Genomic DNA, 17,002 nt, shown 5'->3' with positions numbered 1-17,002 from the left:
TATATTTTATGCTGTCTGCCTGGACTAAAGCTTATAATCCCACTAAGATCCCTGCTAGTTCTCACTTCATGAACTCAGTCGTGTCCTTAACATGCCACCATCCTAAACCTCAAGCTGTTTTATAGGTATATTTAATAGCTGTCCTTTGTTTACCTGTCATACAGAGAGAGAAATGATCGTCTGCTTAGAAGGCTAGACCGTTAATCCCAAAGCTGTAGGGTGTTTTCAGTTTCCGCCCCCAATGCGAAATATATTGGGTCATAGCTTTTGCTTAGCCGTGAGAAAATTAGGCATCCTTTTAGTTGTTGAATAAGAGTATTTTAAGGTTGAATTATTCTATTCTGATTCTTGGGAGGTTCCTCACTTTTCTTTCTTATAATTCGATATCTTAAGATTCGTCTTGGTAGCATAGCTGCTTGGTATTAGTGATAACTATCATCATTAAGTTACAAGTTACAAGTTTCTCTTTAAATACATTTCAGCCAATCATTTACGCGTATTCCATATCATCACAAACACGGCTCAAGATGTATAGCCTACCCGTCAAAACATCCTACGAGTCCAATGACATCCCCATCCCGGAAGACTTCCTAAATTCGGAGCCGCACGATGCACAGCCTATCGCTTTCAAAAAGATAGACTTCGCTGATACCGTGCTGACGGAGTACAAGGGCCTGTACGCCGTGGTGCTAGACCATGTTATCAGCCCGTCTGAGTGCGCAAAGCTCATTGAGCTGGCCGAAGCCAGTGTGCCCCCCAAGAACAAAAACAAGATCAACGGGTCTCCCTGGGCACCTGCACTCGTCAATGTCGGTGGTGGATACGAGGCCGAGGTATTGGATTACCGCAACAGCGACCGCATCATCTGGGACCAGCAGGACATCGTCAACCGTCTCTGGACACGTCTAGAGCAAGTCCCAGAGATTAAAGACACGCTTCTCACGTCTGAGGAGCCAAAGGGAACGGTGTGGGACTTCCAGCGCCTCAACAAGCGCATGCGCTTCCTAAAGTACGGCCAGGGCCAGTTTTTCAGGCCGCATTGCGACTCCCCTTACGGCCAGACCGGAGAAGATGGGAAATCAGTGCTCACGCATTATACCTTGCACTTATACCTGAACGACTCGAAGCAGGAGGTTGGAGACGCGGCTGATCTAGTCGGCGGCGCGACGTCCTTCCTATCGTCTGACCAAAAGCGGAAACTTGATGTGAATCCTAAAGCTGGCCGGGTCCTAATCTTTCAGCACCGGAGGCTGTATCATGCGGGAGATGATGTCTTGGATGGGATCAAGTATACGATGAGGACGGATATTATGTATACTATTCGGGATTAGGAGATTAATCTCGATGCGGCGATTGTGAATACTAGCTAGAACGTCGTCGCATCCTTCGCTTACCCCCGAGACGTTCTGTTCATAGTTAATGGAGATACTTGAGAATATATTTTATTCCACATGGCCAAATATCTCCGTGTTTTGATTTATCTAGATCTATATTTTAGAACGTTAGTTGGTTGTGAAGCGTTCTGGTGATAATAACTTACACAATGGCCTATGGTAAAATGCTGGCTTTGTCTTCTCGAACTGTTATCCGAGTGCCACCCAAGGTTTTTTATTCTCTGATGATTTAAATGTTAAAATAAAATAGAATACCTTCTTGGGCAGGAAAAAAGGAAAAGGAAAAAGGAAGAAAAAAAATGGCCGCTGCTGAACCGCCCCGCCATCCATCAAACTGTGGTGTGTTCTCACAAATATGAGGTGGCAAGGGCTAAGTTACAACATGGCAAACCCCTTTTTGTGGTCTATGCTTCCGGTAATTGGAAAGAGAGTCTTTACCAATAGACCATCAGCTGCACACAGAGCGGGTGTTTTTCGTTGAAGATCCATCTGTTGTTCGGATATATGAGGCATTCAGTTGCAGCCTGAGTCACTAACCTCGCAGTTCCACCTGGCGGGAGTGCCAACACGGATGATACCGCACGTCATATCACGACCATATCTCCTTAATAGACCGAATCACCTTACAATTCGCCTTGTGCCCTAATTCGCTCCAGCCCTGGACCTGACAAGCCTTGCTGCAGTATGCAACAACGCCACATCCCGTACATCGCATTAGCGAATACTCTGCTTCCTCTTCCTTGCCGCATGCCGCGCACTTCTTCCCCCGTGCGGCCCCCTCAATTCCATCTAAAACTGCCCCTATTTCAAAAACTTGATCCAAGCCAGCGGGTAGGATTCGAACACCAGCTCCTTCCCCCGGTGGCACGCGGACGATAGCCTTTTTTCCCTCCCCGCGGTCCGTGCGCGTCGCGCGCGGCACAACTAGTGTGTGGCCCTTTCGGAAGCGTACGCCGCCCTGCCCGAGACCACGATGGTCGCCGTCTTCAAAGGTGACGGCGAACTCTGCTCCGCTCCGGTCCCGGACGATCACAGTGGGTTTGGTGATCGTCATGTCCTCCTTGATCTGTGCCAACAGGAACCAGTCTGCTGTTGGCGCGGGGGGAGTTAATGAAGATGGCAATTCATTGAATGATGGGAAGGTAGCTGGGTCGGCGAATAAAGGCATTTTGATCTTATGGGTATATCTACCGCTTCGTTTGCTCACTTTTATGTTTATTCTTATTTTCCAGAAGGGGGATGAGAGGCGGAAGATAGGGTCTTTCGGTTTCGTACTTTAATGGTTGGCTTGGCGCCGTGGGGATTAATCCACTACCCTAGGGTATTTGGCGACGTACAAGAAGGTATGTAGAAAGGGGTATATACCTACTTTAATATAAATATTTACTACTAATAGCGTTATGCTTCATTACATGTATTTCCCTTATATTCCGTACTATCTATGAAGTTAGGGGGAAATGGTCCTCCTCTCTTGAAATACCTAACCGTTTTTCGAAGATTAAAACACGGGATGTTTTAAGCGGGGTTTCCTTGTTTATGCACCCTGTAGAGCCCAGACATGGCTTGAGGCGTTTATAAATCATATATGGGCAATACCTAATCATCAATATTTCTGATTATTTACTCGGCGTGGATTGGTTCGCCATGTATGACATATGCAAGTTAGGTAGCAGTGCCTCTTAGAATGGGGTATTAGTGACATAGCCTCATAGCTGAATCACTCCAGTTCTGTTACTCTTTCTTCTTCATCTTCGGATAGCTCATAGTAACGCCTGTGTCGGCTCCTCTGTATATCAGTAAAGTAACATATCCGGCTTTTAATGGAAAATGTCATCACAAAACTCAGTTAGCTTTGCTTTTCAAGCGGATGTCGCCAATACCGGCTCTCTACTCCACCTACTGACGGGTAAAGCCCTCAAAGCTCTGAGCGACGGCGGAGTCGATTTCTACTCTGTAGTTGTCGCTATCACTCTCGGCAAAGGCTTCGAGGTTCGCAATTCCTTAGGAAACACTGTCCCCGCACATGTCAAGTCCAAACGTGGTATTCAATCCGTTTTATCGAAAATTTTGAGCATTGGATGGGGCCAGCCAGAGCTTGCGATTGCAATGACACAGACCAAAGCAGGTGTGAATGCTCTTGTCCTGATTGACGCTATTGCCTATGGATCTACCTACTACCAAGCTGCTGAGTGCTTTTCAAACCTCCTCTCACTACGAGGCTGTGAAGCTGACAAGTTGCCTAATGTCGACGTACTAAAACATATGATCGGCTATCTCGCCCCCTTTCTTCTGGACCTGGGCTTTTCAAGAGTCGTCGCACATATTACAACGACTGCAACGCGTGCTATAAACTTGAACAATTGCGGGCATGATGAATGTCTGGGACGCCTTGCAAGAGCTGGGGACGCGTCAAGTGTTGCGGGCGCTATAAATCAACTGATGCTGACCTCACAAAGGAAAGAGAGTAATTATATGCCTACACGGTACGTAGCATCCAGAGATTCTAAAATATTACCCTCGACAGTCATATTATCTCCTTATACCTTGCTGTTAAGAGGTGTGATCCTTTTACTTAACTAACTCTGCTTTGTCAAGCATGAGGGGCGCTTGGTTTTCAGCATTCGCAAGCCATGTACTTGGGATGGCAGTCGAGTTACGTCTTAATAATGCCATCATATGGGAAAGTGCAGGAAGCAACGGAATTGCTATTTTTGAACTGGGGGAGTATCAAGCCGATGACTCCCACTTCCAGGCCATTATAGGCCAGAGGGTTACAATAATCGAATTACCAGATCCCAAAGACCAGGACTCTATGCTTGACAGCTGCCTCCCGATCGATATGGCTTTTGCATCACTGATTGCTCGCGAGCCAAAGATTGACATTTTACTTCAGCAAGAAATTCGTCGGGCGATATATCGGCTCAGCTTGAAAATGCGAAAACAGAGCCTAGAACAGGTTGAGATGCCACGTCCGTGGTGTTATAGGGATTTCGAAATAGCTAAGGCACTTAAAGAAACGCTTAATGCCTTCGGATTCGAGAACGCTATTTTTGATTCCGTTGATAATCAACCACCTACAGAGGAGATGCCAAATGCTATACATAGCATAGAGGCACTAGGCCTGGAGGCATACGATAGGCTAAGAAGCGCCTGTGGGAGCCATGGAGATAATACTCCTGAGAACAGAATCCGTTCGCCGGACTTTTATATGAATGATGAGCCGCACTTTCATATAAATGTTGAGCCGCACTTTTATACGACTTATCTAAGATCCGGCCGCAAGTATGAGTGTGATTGTTCTCTGTTGTGTGGATATGTTAACCGCCTAATTGTTGGGTTTGCGTCTTCTGCAATACTTCTGTAAGTTAGCACCTATGATAAACTTCCTTTCTCAACACCCCTCTGCCGATACTTTTATTTATACACTAAATTTCAGACTCCCTCGTAAATGATTGCTTGATAAGTGTTTAGCCTATAAACTAACCACTGGCTGTCTGCTATAGAGCACAGTGCCGGTTTGATGCCAGCCAACTCAGCATTCACCCGGACAATCTTCTGAATCAGGCATGGCGTGGGCACTATTTAACCTACGGCTTTCAACGAGATGAAGATCTCTTGAGAGATATACTCTTATTGGTAGATAACAGCAAGGTGGTCAGAGAGCAAAGAATGTCTAGCCACTTCACCTTGGGAGTTTCAGGTAAAAGCTTTACAGTTTGCTATACCTGTATACTAAGCTACGACTGTTTCGACAGCCAGGGTCGCTTCTTAACTGTGTTACCCGGTTGTGCATCTGTAGCAGGTGCCTTTAGATCCAAAATATTAGAGAACGAACCTGGTATACCTGGGCAGTTTTCAAAAGTTCCCGTTTCAACTCTACTCGCACCAGGGCTATCTCTCATGCCACACCATGCTCCCTCAGAAAATCATATCTTCATGGACGTGTCATTTGACGAAAGAATAATTTCATTGTCATTCAAAGTTGGATACAAAAAGGCTTCTGCGGGAAACCTATCCATCGGGATATGCATCGAAACTTTTCTGAGAACACAGGGTGTGAGTTGCCCGCATGAGCCTACATCGGAACTACGGGTGCAAAAGGACCAAAATTTAGCAGTTGTTGGATTCGGAGCCCTAAGCAGCAAAATAGGCAGAAATAAGAATGTCACACATCTGATAGCCTTGCGCGGCAATAAGCTCGAGCAGCTCCTTACATTTGGGATGCTCGAGTCATACAAGGATACTCACAATACGGGATTCGTTTTCCAACTTACGGCATGTCTAAAGTGCTGCATTGCAACTGCGAAGAACGAGGGTAGTGATCTTATAATCATGGGTGGGTAAGTACCGAAGGTAGTTCAGTATTACGATATTCCTCAGATTTATGTAGTTACTACTACTTGGAACTTACCCTTGAATTTACGAGGCAGCTGGCGAAGATCTGGAGGGCCTGCAGATCTACGATGACCCTCATTGCGATGAAGCAGTCAACGGGTATATGTCCCTTATGACATATTAAAATCAAATAACCGTCGGCACAAGGAAGCTCAAAATCAAACGGACACAATTAATACACATGTATTTGCTGTAACCTATCTCTAATGGAATTTTGGTCTGTCTAGAGCTGAATGCCTGAAATCTTGGATGTAGCCATTAAATCCATACCCATAATAAGTACCTTAGGTAGTCAGAGGAGATGAAAAATTATGCACTGGCTAAGATTCGAGGATATGGACAGTGAATAATAGATGGAGATATATGTAAACGATAGCCTCAGAGTACGATTTTTAAATATCACCGTCTCTGTTTCTAAATTACTCCATACATTAACAAGGGAAACAACCTGTTGATGATATTGTATAGTTGGACACACATGACTACAACCGTGAGAATATTATAAATAGGTTAACTAGGTAGGTCAATGGAGTTTGATACTATATCTAAAGCTAGGATAATGATCAAATATCACAATAATCATAAAAATCTACCGCTTATCAGTCTCTAAAGCCACTTAAGGTACCTAACGTAGCCCATCACACCCAGGATGCACTATAATTGGCTCCCTAGCGTCATCCCAACCGCTCCAATTCTTTCCTTTCGTCCACTCATCCACCTTCAAATCTTATAAACGATCTTCTTTCCAGTAACCCGTCCCTGTCGCAGATCATCCAGTCCCTCGAGGATATGGTCCAAACCACCCTCCCGAACGTCCACCGGGTGCGGCTTAACCTTGCCTTGGGCTATCAGCTCGCCCGCCAGCTTCCAGAACTTAGTGGCGAACTCGAGGTCGGCGGGGTTCGCCGTGAACGTATGTCCCAGCTTGACGAACGTCTCTCCGGTAGCCGTGTACGCCAGAGTCTGGAGCTTGGTGACGTCGTCGCGGGGGAAGTTCTCGACGGTTAATAGGGAGCTGTACTTGCCGCCCTTGGAACTAAGCGCCTGCGCCGAGATCTCAGGCGCCGAACCCTCTGCGATACAGTCGAACACGTACTCCAAGCTGTCGTTGGTGAAAGCGCGGATATCCGCACCGACGGTCGGCGACTTATAGTCGAAAGTCGCGTCTGCGCCTAGGCTCTTTAGGAGATCGAAGTTGTGGGGCGAGGATGTCGTGATAACCTGCAGACCGGATAATTTGGCGAATTGGACTGCTAGCGTTCCAGTTGCAGTGCTACCTCCGTAGATAAGGACCGGGAAGGGCTTCTTAGCCGGCTCGGTGGGCAAGGGGAGGCCTAGCGATTGGTAGAGAGCTTGGCCGACTGTGGTGATGCCTACACCCAGCGTCGACGCCTGTTCCATTGTGATAGTGTCAGGGACCTTGATGGCAAGAGCGGCTTTCGCTACGATGTGCTCGGCGAAGGCGCCGTCTTCTGCGTTGCTCGCATTGGCGCCGGAGACTAAGCCAGCGATCTTGTCGCCGACTTTGAAATTTGTGACGTCGGGTCCTAATTCCTCGACGATGCCTGAGTAGTCGCAACCAACCAAGCCGCCGGGAATTCCAACACCATCAATGTGCTTCCAGTCGGTAGGGTTCAGAGCGACAGCTACCGTCTTAACCTTGACGTAGCCGGGGCGCACTTTGGGAATAGGTGCGTCGGTTACGACCTTCCCGACGTTTCCCTCCTGGATAATAAGAGCTTTCTGAGTTGCAGCCATTTTCTTTTTATGCGATTGGTATTCTAGTGTTGGTGTAGAGTGTCGTGTGTTAGATGTCGAGTAGTGTCGAGTAGTGTTGAGTGGTTTTAATAGTGTGATATAGTTTGCAACAGCTGTTCTTAAGTGTTCTATCCTGTTCTCTTCTCTTCTTAAGTATGCGATATGTTTATGTTACGTTTCGACCCCTCGACCCCTCGACCCCTCGACCCCTCGACCCCTCCTTGTGACAAAGCTATCGTGATATCGTCTGCAATGTATGACATGAGCAGCCGTAACCAATCAAATTTGGATTGGCATTTACATAGTCTATGGTGATTTTAGGAGATAATGTTATGTCCGACCTATTAGTAACAGGGTTAATATATTTCCGATTACAAATTCTCTTGTCTATTCCCGATTGTGTTCGTGTAATTGAGCGACTATCCACTTAACTTGAGTCGTGATATCATCAAGTTGGTTATACAAAATGATTGCATCCGTCGATTAACCACCATCATGCAGGAGAATCCTACGAGCCTCATGCAAGACGCATTCCTAGCGAATGAAATGATCTACCTCTTCTTCAGTGCTAACTATGGATATGCTAGTATATTTGAATAGAGTATATTTCAACTACTCCTGAACGAAATAAACCTTTTGGTCGAATTAAAATCACCTGATATTATTAATAATATTGGTTAGGTATTTTTGATGATGTTTTATTGCCATCTTTTATCCATAAGTTACCTTGATTTAATAGCGGAGTTAAACGGAGTTAATATTATCGGTATTTTTAAATCAAACATACCGGAACAAAGACGTCATTGTTTATTGTGGCTGGAATATAACGTTTGCAATATTTGTATAATACCGAAAAATACCAATTTTAAGTAACCAGCACTTATAAAAAATGAAACCCATAATACTTCTAAAAAAAACATGAATTATCTTATTTTAAGTAACTTTAAACCCGAAATTTTCGAGGCGGGCTGCGCCCGCTTACGCCACGTAACGCGTGGTTTATGTGTTTATACCTATAAATCATAAGTAAAACATTTAAAAATTTTTAATTTAAGGTTATATAACATTACAAAAGTTTTTAACGGTTTTATTAATAATAAAAAAATCAAACATTATATTTATAATAATTTAATATATTATAATAATGTATAAAATAACTTTAATTTTAATAATTTAAAATTAATAATATGTTTTTTTTAACTTTTTATTTTTTTTATATATTTATACGGTATTACGTTTTTATATATTAAACTTTAACGTTTAAAAATTCCTAACGTTTTAAAATAATATATATTTAAATATAATAGTTAAATATTTTATAATTACGTATAAAATCTTTTTTTTTAACAATTTAAAATTAATAATATTATTTTTTAAACCTTTTAACTTTTTTTACATATTTATACGGTTTTATATATTAGGTTTTAACGTTTATTACAGTTATTATTACGGTTATTATTGCAGTTATTATTGCGGTTAACGTTGCAATTAATGTTATAACCGGTATTATAATTAATATTAACCACTTTTAATACTTTAAAAGGTTTAAAACGCGTAAATTTAATTAATAAACTTAATAAAAAAGTTAATAATTATTGTATAATTAATTATTATTTATTATAAAAACGCGTTAATATTATTGTTTTAATGATATTATTAATGTTATTGTTTTAAAACGTTAAACGTATGTTTTTAATGTGTAGGATTTTAAACCTGCTTTAAACCACAGATTCGATGTTGTTTTAGGGGATTGTTCCGGGTTTTGATTGGTTGAAAAGTGGTGTGGCTAGGGGAGGTACAACCTTACGAACGATATCGAATTTGTGGTCTGAGTTTACTGAGATAAGAATTATCGATGCGAAATCGAGTAGACTACCCTTGATCATGGTAACATCACCTATGCTGACATATCAAATAGAGCCTCAATATAGCGTCAACTGCGCCGCAGCAACCTTGGCAGACTAAAAGATCTCGAGGTGCGAAACGAACTAGCACGCCTCAATTATAAATAATCATATTTTAGCACACCGACTACTGCTACGCCCGACGAGCTAAAATAACTAGGTAGAAGATCAGTAACCTCTAATTACTAAGTATATAGAATCGGCGATAATACACTTCATCCTTAACACTGCTTATCAAGCTGTAGGCCCAGAGCTGTTAGGATTCTAGATGAGACGTCTAGAATAAAAGATGCTTTCAGTACCTAATAGACGTAGGCCCCCATAGTTAGCTTAGAGTTCCTCGCGGAACAACAAAGTCGTTTCCTTGCTTCTTGCTCCACCTCATGACAAGGTTTCGATTAGCAAGTCAACATAGTTCCTACCAAATATTCTAACCGCTAAGTAAATCCAGTATTAATCAAGATTAGGAAGCTAGTTCTATAGGACCATGATTGTGAAACGACCTATGTATTAGCTACGGAACATTGGCTCTTAATAATGAAGCCAACGCATACTCCAAATTCCTATAATCACGGTAATGTGTGTTCTATCATTCCTATGATAGAATCCCGAGAGCTTCTAATTAACACGCGAAACTCAATCCAAATTAGCCGTAAGTCGGCAAGGTATAGAAAGTACCGCGTCTAATAATTTTTGCTAGAAAACATTTTAAAGTAGATCCCGGCCAATATCCCCTCTTATGATAACTCGATCGTGGCTGGCGGCTTGCTCGTCGTGTTGTAGAATACACAGCTTATGCCATCGACTTCGTTAACAATCCGTGTGGATACATTCATGAGGAAGTCCATGTCGAACTTGTAAGCCTCGGCACTCATGAAGTCCTTGGTCGTAACTGCACGCAGCAAGCAGAGGTATCCTTCGTAGCGCTTATCACCCTTTTGGAATATTAGTAAAGAGAATAGGAGGGAAATAGATCTTTGGGTTTCTCACCATAACTCCTACAGCCTTGTTTGTGTCAAGACCAGCATAAGCTTGGCTGATTTCGTTGTAGATACCTGCCTCCCTAATCATACTAATGAAGATCTTGAGCAGTGTCAGCATCGACAAGCCCCACATGTGAACAGGTCATATTTATCTAAACTTACGTTGTCTGCTTTCCTTGCAATCTCGACTCGCTCCGGGGTGACCTCACCGAGAATTCGGATAGCAATACCAGGGCCAGGGAACGGCTAAAATATGTATGTAAGCAGTTGTTCAGGTGAATTAGATTCCAGAGTGACCTACATGTCTCATGACGAGTTCTTCGTTGACACCCAACTCACGACCTAGGGCTCTGACTTCACTGTTTTTCTGGTGTTAATACCTCATCAAACCCGTTTGCGACTATTATGCAATTGGAACTGCATTCAGGACACTTACTCCTTGAATAACTCCCTAAAAGGCTATAACTAATTAGCCAATGTTTCTATTCAGCAAAAGAATATCTTACCTCGATAAGTTTGAGACCTTGACCGTCCATCATTCGTTGCGGTAGACCACCAACATTGTGATGCGTCTAATTTAAAGTCAATTTTAAACTTGTAATTAGGTAAAATGATTGGTAGGACGTACCTTGATAGTCGCTGAAGGACCCTTGAAGGAAATCGATTCAATGACATCCTGCATAGAGAAAAGTGTTAGAGAACAGATTTGCTGGTTATTCGGCACGCATTAGAAGTATTCTTACGGGGTATAGTGTGCCTTGGAGAAACCATTCAACTTTTCCGGCGTTTGGCGTGTTCTCCGCGGCCTTCTCAATCTTAATTGCCTCCTCTTCGAAAATGTCGATGAAGGTGTTGCCGATGATCTTTCGCTTTTGCTCTGGATCTAATACACCCTTCAATTTGGAAAGGAAGATTTGCGAGGCATCTATAACCGTCAAGTTGATTCCAAGATGCTCGCCAAGTGATTCTTTCACTAGCTGGCATTCATTGAGACGCATCACACCATTGTCCACGAGTACAGCGTGAAACCTATCGCCAATTGCTAGTTTCACTATGGGGGTTTTGTTAGTAATCTTAATCTAATAAAAAGGGCAAAAGAAGGTGGCACGCCACAATCTTCTCATTTATAATATATATAAAAAGTTTTAGTATGGCATTGACTTACTTAACTGTGCGGCAACTGTCGAGTCCACACCACCTGAGACGGCGCCGATCACCTGGCCGTTACCCACGAGTTTACGGATTCGAGAAACCTCCTTGTCGAGGAAGTCCGTCATCGTCCAGTTTTGGTTAACACCGCAAATGCCGACTGCAAAGTTTTTGAGAAGCTCGGTACCACGAGGGGTATGTGTAACTTCAGGATGAAACTGTATACCAAAGATCGGCTTGCTCTGATGTGCGATACTAGCGTACGGAGAGTTTTTAGTGGTGGCTATGGTGACGAAACCATCCGGGAGTTGACTCAATTTGTCACCATGGCTCATCCAGCTGCTATTTGTTAGTAGGACTCTCCATCTATTTGATAGACGCCTATTGAACGACAAGGGCTAGTATGCTCACACTCTCATGCCCGCATCTCCGTACAAGCCTTCGTATAATCGGTCAACTTGACTGTTGTGATGTTGTGGTATGAGATCCTAATTGATCATGAGTATTAGAACACTAAATTTAATAATAATCGAAAGGCCGAAGGGAGCTGTACCGCTTGTCCGTATTCTCTCTTGGTTCCGGCGACGACATTGTCTTTGCTCGAGTTCCAAGCAATTTCTTGAAGACCGTAACATATACCTAGGATGGGGACTCCGAGATCGATAAAGGCTGAGTCAACATGAGGCGCATCCTTGTCATAAACTGAAAATGGACCACCAGATAGAATAATTCCCTTGGGCTTCCAGCTTAATTCTGAGAGCTTTGTAGTGCATCTATTTGGGATATTATTAGCATTATAAAATTCAGATATTTTCTCGGTTTTTTTTTAAGTTTTCTTTTTGGGGGTTTTTTTTTTAAAAAAAAAAACACTTACGGAAGCATCTCGCTGTAGACGTTCAGTTCTCGTAGTCGTCGAGTAATAAGATGCGTGAACTGGGACCCGAAGTCCAGCACCAGGATAGTGTCGTAGGCATTATGAGGAGCCTCGGCCTGCTCAATCACGGCCGACATCTTGGTTATTTGATATTATACGCGAGAAAGGACCTGTCTCCGAGTTCTGGTATGGTCTTGATTTGATTTGCGACGCTGAGGTAAGGATTTGTTCGACTAATACTTGAAAAAAAATGGTTGCGCGGAGGGGTTCAAATTTCTTATCTTTCTTATCAGTCCTGAAATAGTTTAGTGCGGGGTAAATTATTATCTTTGCTAGTACCTTTTGTACTTCGTACTACAGATTGTTTGCATGTGTTGCCAAGTTTCACGTGATCTCAGCTTAGCAAGTAGAAATACTTCGTAGGTATCTCGGTACATGGTGGAAGATGGTTAAAATTCGTTATACGACTACCTAGATCAGGGGCAGATTTCCCTATTTTTAATGTCCGCTCTTAAGGTCTCACAACAATCTTATGAATTCAGCTTCATTACCTAAATAAACGTCCATTTCATCCTTGGCATGATTACACATGTCCAAGCTACCCCCGAGACAAGCCTTCCTAACATTATACCTAAATCACCTTGGCCGAAGGTGATTCGTGGTCCAAAATTAAGTAACAAAGTCAAAAGCCAATTCTTATCCCACGGGAGAACGCTCACTGATAACCGTTCCGAACGCCTCATACCCTTGTGGTCGTGCTACATATCTGTCTTTCCATCCTAGACGCCGCCATATATGCCCTACTTGAATGAGATCCTCGGAGTGCCATCATAGCCATCGATCGGTCCTCAAAATGATATTAGTGGCGAGCTCGGCTCGTGCTCGTTCGCAATAGCGATTGTAGATAATACCCTTCACACTCCGATGCTCATCCATCCAAATGTCCCAACCGCAGAAGCTAGAACTAGGGCGGTTAGAATACCAGCACCTGCTCTATCTCCTGTTGTTATTGGCACTGGCGTGTGGATAAAAGAGTCGCTTCCCGCTCCGGCATTCGGATCGCCTTCGCTCGTACCACCGGATTCCATCGTCACTGGCGGTTTAGCCTTCCCGACCAAGAGAGACGAGACAGCTCCTAGAACATTCATTGTCTGGCCAGCACCGACACTATTATCAAATGTGCCACTTGCCCATCCGAACCCGCAGGTCTTCCCGGCTGGCGGCCCAGTACACTGCTTTACGGCAGCCTGGGCTGAGTCCTTTAGAACCGGTAGGACTTTTTCGGCCGTGAACGGGGCGATCTGTGTCATAGTCGTCATCCATCGGTGTAAGTAACCCTTGAAGCTCAACATATCTGTTGTGCAGGTCATGTGATCTTCGCATGCGATCTCATAAGCAACGTTGTTTTTGAAGAAGTCGCGAATCGTTGCGTCCAAGAGTCCACTAAGTCGCTGTTCCCATTTCGAGTCTCCACCAGTCTAGAAACATGTCAGTATCGGTATTAAAGGGAAATTACGGATAATTCCTACGTAGTTGTACATATGCGCCGCCCCTAATAGGTATACGGCGTTATTGTATGAGAATTGGGCCTTGTTGATATCAGTACAGTTGGTCTCAACGTGAGCGCCATCGTATATCCTGTAGTCGCTGTCCATCAAGCCAACACTCTGGACCCAGTCCCAGGTTTTCTCTGCCCAATCGGCGTATGTTTCGTTATTCAGATAACGTGCCAAGCGGGCGCCAAGATTGAAGAAGCAGCCATTGGCGATACCTAAATCGGTATTAGTCTTGTACAAAGTTGAAGCATATGTTTATCTTACTGTTCTTATAGTCATATCCATTGTTCGCGAATGGGATTTGCCATCGCAAACCACCACCACAGGTATCATCATGGCGACTAGGGTCGGCTTGAGTATTAAAGACTGCTTGGGCTAGATATAGCCACTGAGGTTGATCTGAAGGAGGGTCGGGGAAATTGAGCTCAGCCGCTAGCATGGCAGACATGCCCCAGAATCCCTGATCATCATTTCCAAGCGAGGCGGTAACGTTGGGGGGCATATAGTCTTTATTTGGGCCAACCTGCCAAAGCATGGCTTGGGAAACTACGTCGTTGTAGGTGGTGTCGCCAGTATAATGCCAATAATCGATCATTGCTCCCCAAAGCGCACCGCCTTCCCACCAGTAGTAATCACCTGCCGGGGGAGGGCCGGGGAGTATGCCGGGTGTTTGACCGGATTCGTTCCCGTGGTAATAAGTCATGAGAGTTTGAGCGAGAGACTTGGATGTTGACATGATGTCGTCTGCAGTAGGAGATATTAGAATAATGGCTCACGAGATTATGCTATTTGTAACATATCGCAAAAGGTAAAAGTAATAGACATACCATCAGAATCTATCTGGTAAGTTTGCGCGGATACGATATTTCTTGTTAATAGCAGCGCGATCGGGAGCGCGTGCGAAACAAAAGGCGCCATGATGCTAATGGTCGGGAGATTTGACATTCGTGGAAAGTTAACGAGTGACAGAATTAGAAAAAGAGAAAGACGATGGTCGCAGCTAAGACCGCGTTTTCTTCAATACCAGTCTGTTGTATCGCACGAAGTTATAGATCAAGGCGACTTTGTGATTGCTACGACAAATACGATCTCCTTCTCCATACGAGGACAGATTTGGAGAGATAGTTAGGTACATTAGAGTTTCGGACAAGACTGGAGATGTAGAGGAAGAAATACGAATTGATTGTCTACAGGTAAGAGGTGTTACAAGTAACAGGTGTGACCCGGAAGGGTGATGTATTCACCGTGCAAGTACTGTAATCATATTGCGTGTCACAATGCACTTTCCATATCAACTTGCTAACTCACCAACTGTACCTAGATTGGCCCTTACTCCGCACGTGTATACTTATTATGGCTGATGACGACTTTGTGACCCACAGCTAAGAAAGACCTGCATGGTCACCCTTGCTGATTCTCCCAGCATTTGCCGCCAAGAAAATACAAGCTTTTCACTTTTCACTTACAATTCTTTCATCGATCGGTAGCCGTCTTGGCAAAACGCGACCTAATAAATCTAGAATCTAAACACCCCACACGGAGCTATTGTCTCCATATTCAAGGTAGTAAACTATGTTTCTACTATATTCAGCAGGTCCAAAAACATTTACGACCATAAATTCGATAGAAATGAAAAGGAATTATCTTGGAGACGACGATCAAAGAAGTCTATCCAACCCCTTATTATAATTTTGGTCATCCAACAGCAATATTACGCATACACTGTGACGAAAACGGTATAGATCAGCATGATGATCCCTAGGTAATTATGTACACTATGAGAGGTTAACATGTACAAATACAATCGGTAAACCGGCATATGGGTGAGACTAAGGTTTAATAGGATTAGGATAAAGAACTTCGTCCCTGATAATGACCTTTAAGCGCGACTACGTACAATAGAATTTTCACTATCGAAATCCTTCACTCTCGTCTTTTGAGAACGGTTGTTTCAGTAAGTTAGAGGCACAGCTCATTCGGTGGCTGGTATGTAGGTAGAAGCTTGGGATGGATGCAAGCGCGTAGCCCACGTGCGCACTACATAGCAAAAGTCCATTTTTAATAAGCAGCTTAAAATATTGATTAATAAAGTAGCCTCATTAAAGTTCTGCTTGTCTCTACCTAACTAAAGACTATCTAACATGATATCTCATATGTAGGAGATTAACCCACTGCAGACTCACTATATTTCCATGTACTGTGACGACATAGTTGATAAAAAAAGTGTCAGAAGATTTGAATTATTATACAAGTCGTATATATAGTTTCATTCATTAACAGAACTTTTCTATAAGCCAAAGGGGAGACCCGACTTATATACACCTTCCTGCTAATGTGTATCTCACTATCCCTAGTAACATCTTTTAGAGCATTCCTTTCGACATGCATTTACCAGCTATGAAACACGATTAGGATAGTTTGGCAAGTGGAAAATGACAAAAGGCACTTGCTTGAGCTATGGCTTAACTTTGAGAACACTTATACTTCCTAACGTGTATAACTATTTGTTGCTGTAGTATATGTTCTATATGTGGAGCCAGCGCTAGTGAGTCTGTGCAAGTTCAAATGGAATAGTCTAACTCTAGGTATTCAAGAGAACTTCAACGAACAGAGATTTCATATGTATGGTATTATATAAAGTACGAAAATAGTAATCTGCTGAGAATCCTAAATATGGTGCGGATATCCAAGTGTATGATGATAAGTTAATTGAAAGTTGAACGAGCGAGTTATGTAATTCAAGGTGCTCAGAAGTTTTGAAAAATAGCTAGCTGAATGCTCAATCCCCCAAAAGAATAATAGATTGTTTTATCAATTATGATCTTAGGAATATTCTCAATTTTCAAAGCAACTCATACATTTAATATAATCTTTTACGTTTTAATGCAGCTCAAAGGCTATCGAATGCAGTTACATATCAGAACTACGAAGGTCCGGGTCAAAGCTCTTACACATATCTAGATCTTTAACACTGTATTTAGAGCCAAGT

General features: G+C 43.1%; 6 protein-coding genes across 6 annotated transcripts; 2 read left to right on the top strand and 4 right to left on the bottom strand.

The window, feature by feature from the left end:
• Positions 1-527: 527 nt before the first annotated feature.
• F4817DRAFT_316942 (uncharacterized protein) lies at positions 528-1,331 on the top strand (the record flags this gene model as incomplete). Its single annotated transcript, XM_049300744.1, has 1 exon — positions 528-1,331. The coding sequence occupies one exon, from the start codon at positions 528-530 to the stop codon at positions 1,329-1,331; it is 804 nt and encodes a 267-aa protein (XP_049157954.1).
• Positions 1,332-1,548: 217 nt separating this feature from the next.
• Positions 1,549-2,930, bottom strand: F4817DRAFT_148141 (uncharacterized protein). The gene is made up of 3 exons (XM_049297948.1): positions 2,764-2,930; positions 1,932-2,681; positions 1,549-1,571 (listed from the first exon to the last, which is right to left on the bottom strand). The coding sequence occupies exon 2, from the start codon at positions 2,560-2,562 to the stop codon at positions 1,984-1,986; it is 579 nt and encodes a 192-aa protein (XP_049157953.1). The 5' UTR covers positions 2,563-2,681; positions 2,764-2,930; the 3' UTR covers positions 1,549-1,571; positions 1,932-1,983.
• Positions 2,931-3,026: 96 nt separating this feature from the next.
• On the top strand, positions 3,027-6,172 carry F4817DRAFT_340850 (uncharacterized protein). Its single transcript, XM_049303691.1, has 3 exons — positions 3,027-3,877; positions 3,990-4,754; positions 4,898-6,172. Exons 1-3 carry the CDS (start codon positions 3,222-3,224, stop codon positions 5,736-5,738), a joined length of 2,262 nt encoding a protein of 753 aa, XP_049157952.1. The 5' UTR covers positions 3,027-3,221; the 3' UTR covers positions 5,739-6,172.
• Positions 6,155-7,767, bottom strand: F4817DRAFT_340846 (putative zinc-binding oxidoreductase ToxD). Its single transcript, XM_049303690.1, has one exon. It carries the CDS (start codon positions 7,545-7,547, stop codon positions 6,510-6,512), a length of 1,038 nt encoding a protein of 345 aa, XP_049157951.1. The 5' UTR covers positions 7,548-7,767; the 3' UTR covers positions 6,155-6,509.
• Positions 7,768-9,908: 2,141 nt separating this feature from the next.
• Positions 9,909-12,688, bottom strand: F4817DRAFT_340845 (GMP synthase). The gene is made up of 12 exons (XM_049303689.1): positions 12,458-12,688; positions 12,137-12,356; positions 11,995-12,071; positions 11,600-11,922; positions 11,178-11,485; positions 11,063-11,110; positions 10,941-11,006; positions 10,871-10,893; positions 10,736-10,793; positions 10,597-10,680; positions 10,442-10,534; positions 9,909-10,386 (listed from the first exon to the last, which is right to left on the bottom strand). Exons 1-12 carry the CDS (start codon positions 12,592-12,594, stop codon positions 10,189-10,191), a joined length of 1,635 nt encoding a protein of 544 aa, XP_049157950.1. The 5' UTR covers positions 12,595-12,688; the 3' UTR covers positions 9,909-10,188.
• A 683-nt stretch (positions 12,689-13,371) lies between these two features.
• F4817DRAFT_316937 (glycoside hydrolase family 76 protein) lies at positions 13,372-14,931 on the bottom strand (the record flags this gene model as incomplete). The annotated part of the gene is made up of 4 exons (XM_049300743.1): positions 13,372-13,935; positions 13,987-14,228; positions 14,278-14,757; positions 14,841-14,931. 4 exons carry the CDS (start codon positions 14,929-14,931, stop codon positions 13,372-13,374), a joined length of 1,377 nt encoding a protein of 458 aa, XP_049157949.1.
• Between the last annotated feature and the right edge of the window lie 2,071 nt (positions 14,932-17,002).

Source organism: Daldinia loculata, assembly GCF_022478755.1.
Source record: "Daldinia loculata strain CBS 113971 unplaced genomic scaffold F4817scaffold_32, whole genome shotgun sequence".
NCBI lineage: Eukaryota > Fungi > Ascomycota > Sordariomycetes > Xylariales > Hypoxylaceae > Daldinia > Daldinia loculata.
The sequence above is the reverse complement of the archived record's forward strand: the minus strand, read 5'-3'. Positions and strand labels throughout refer to the sequence as shown.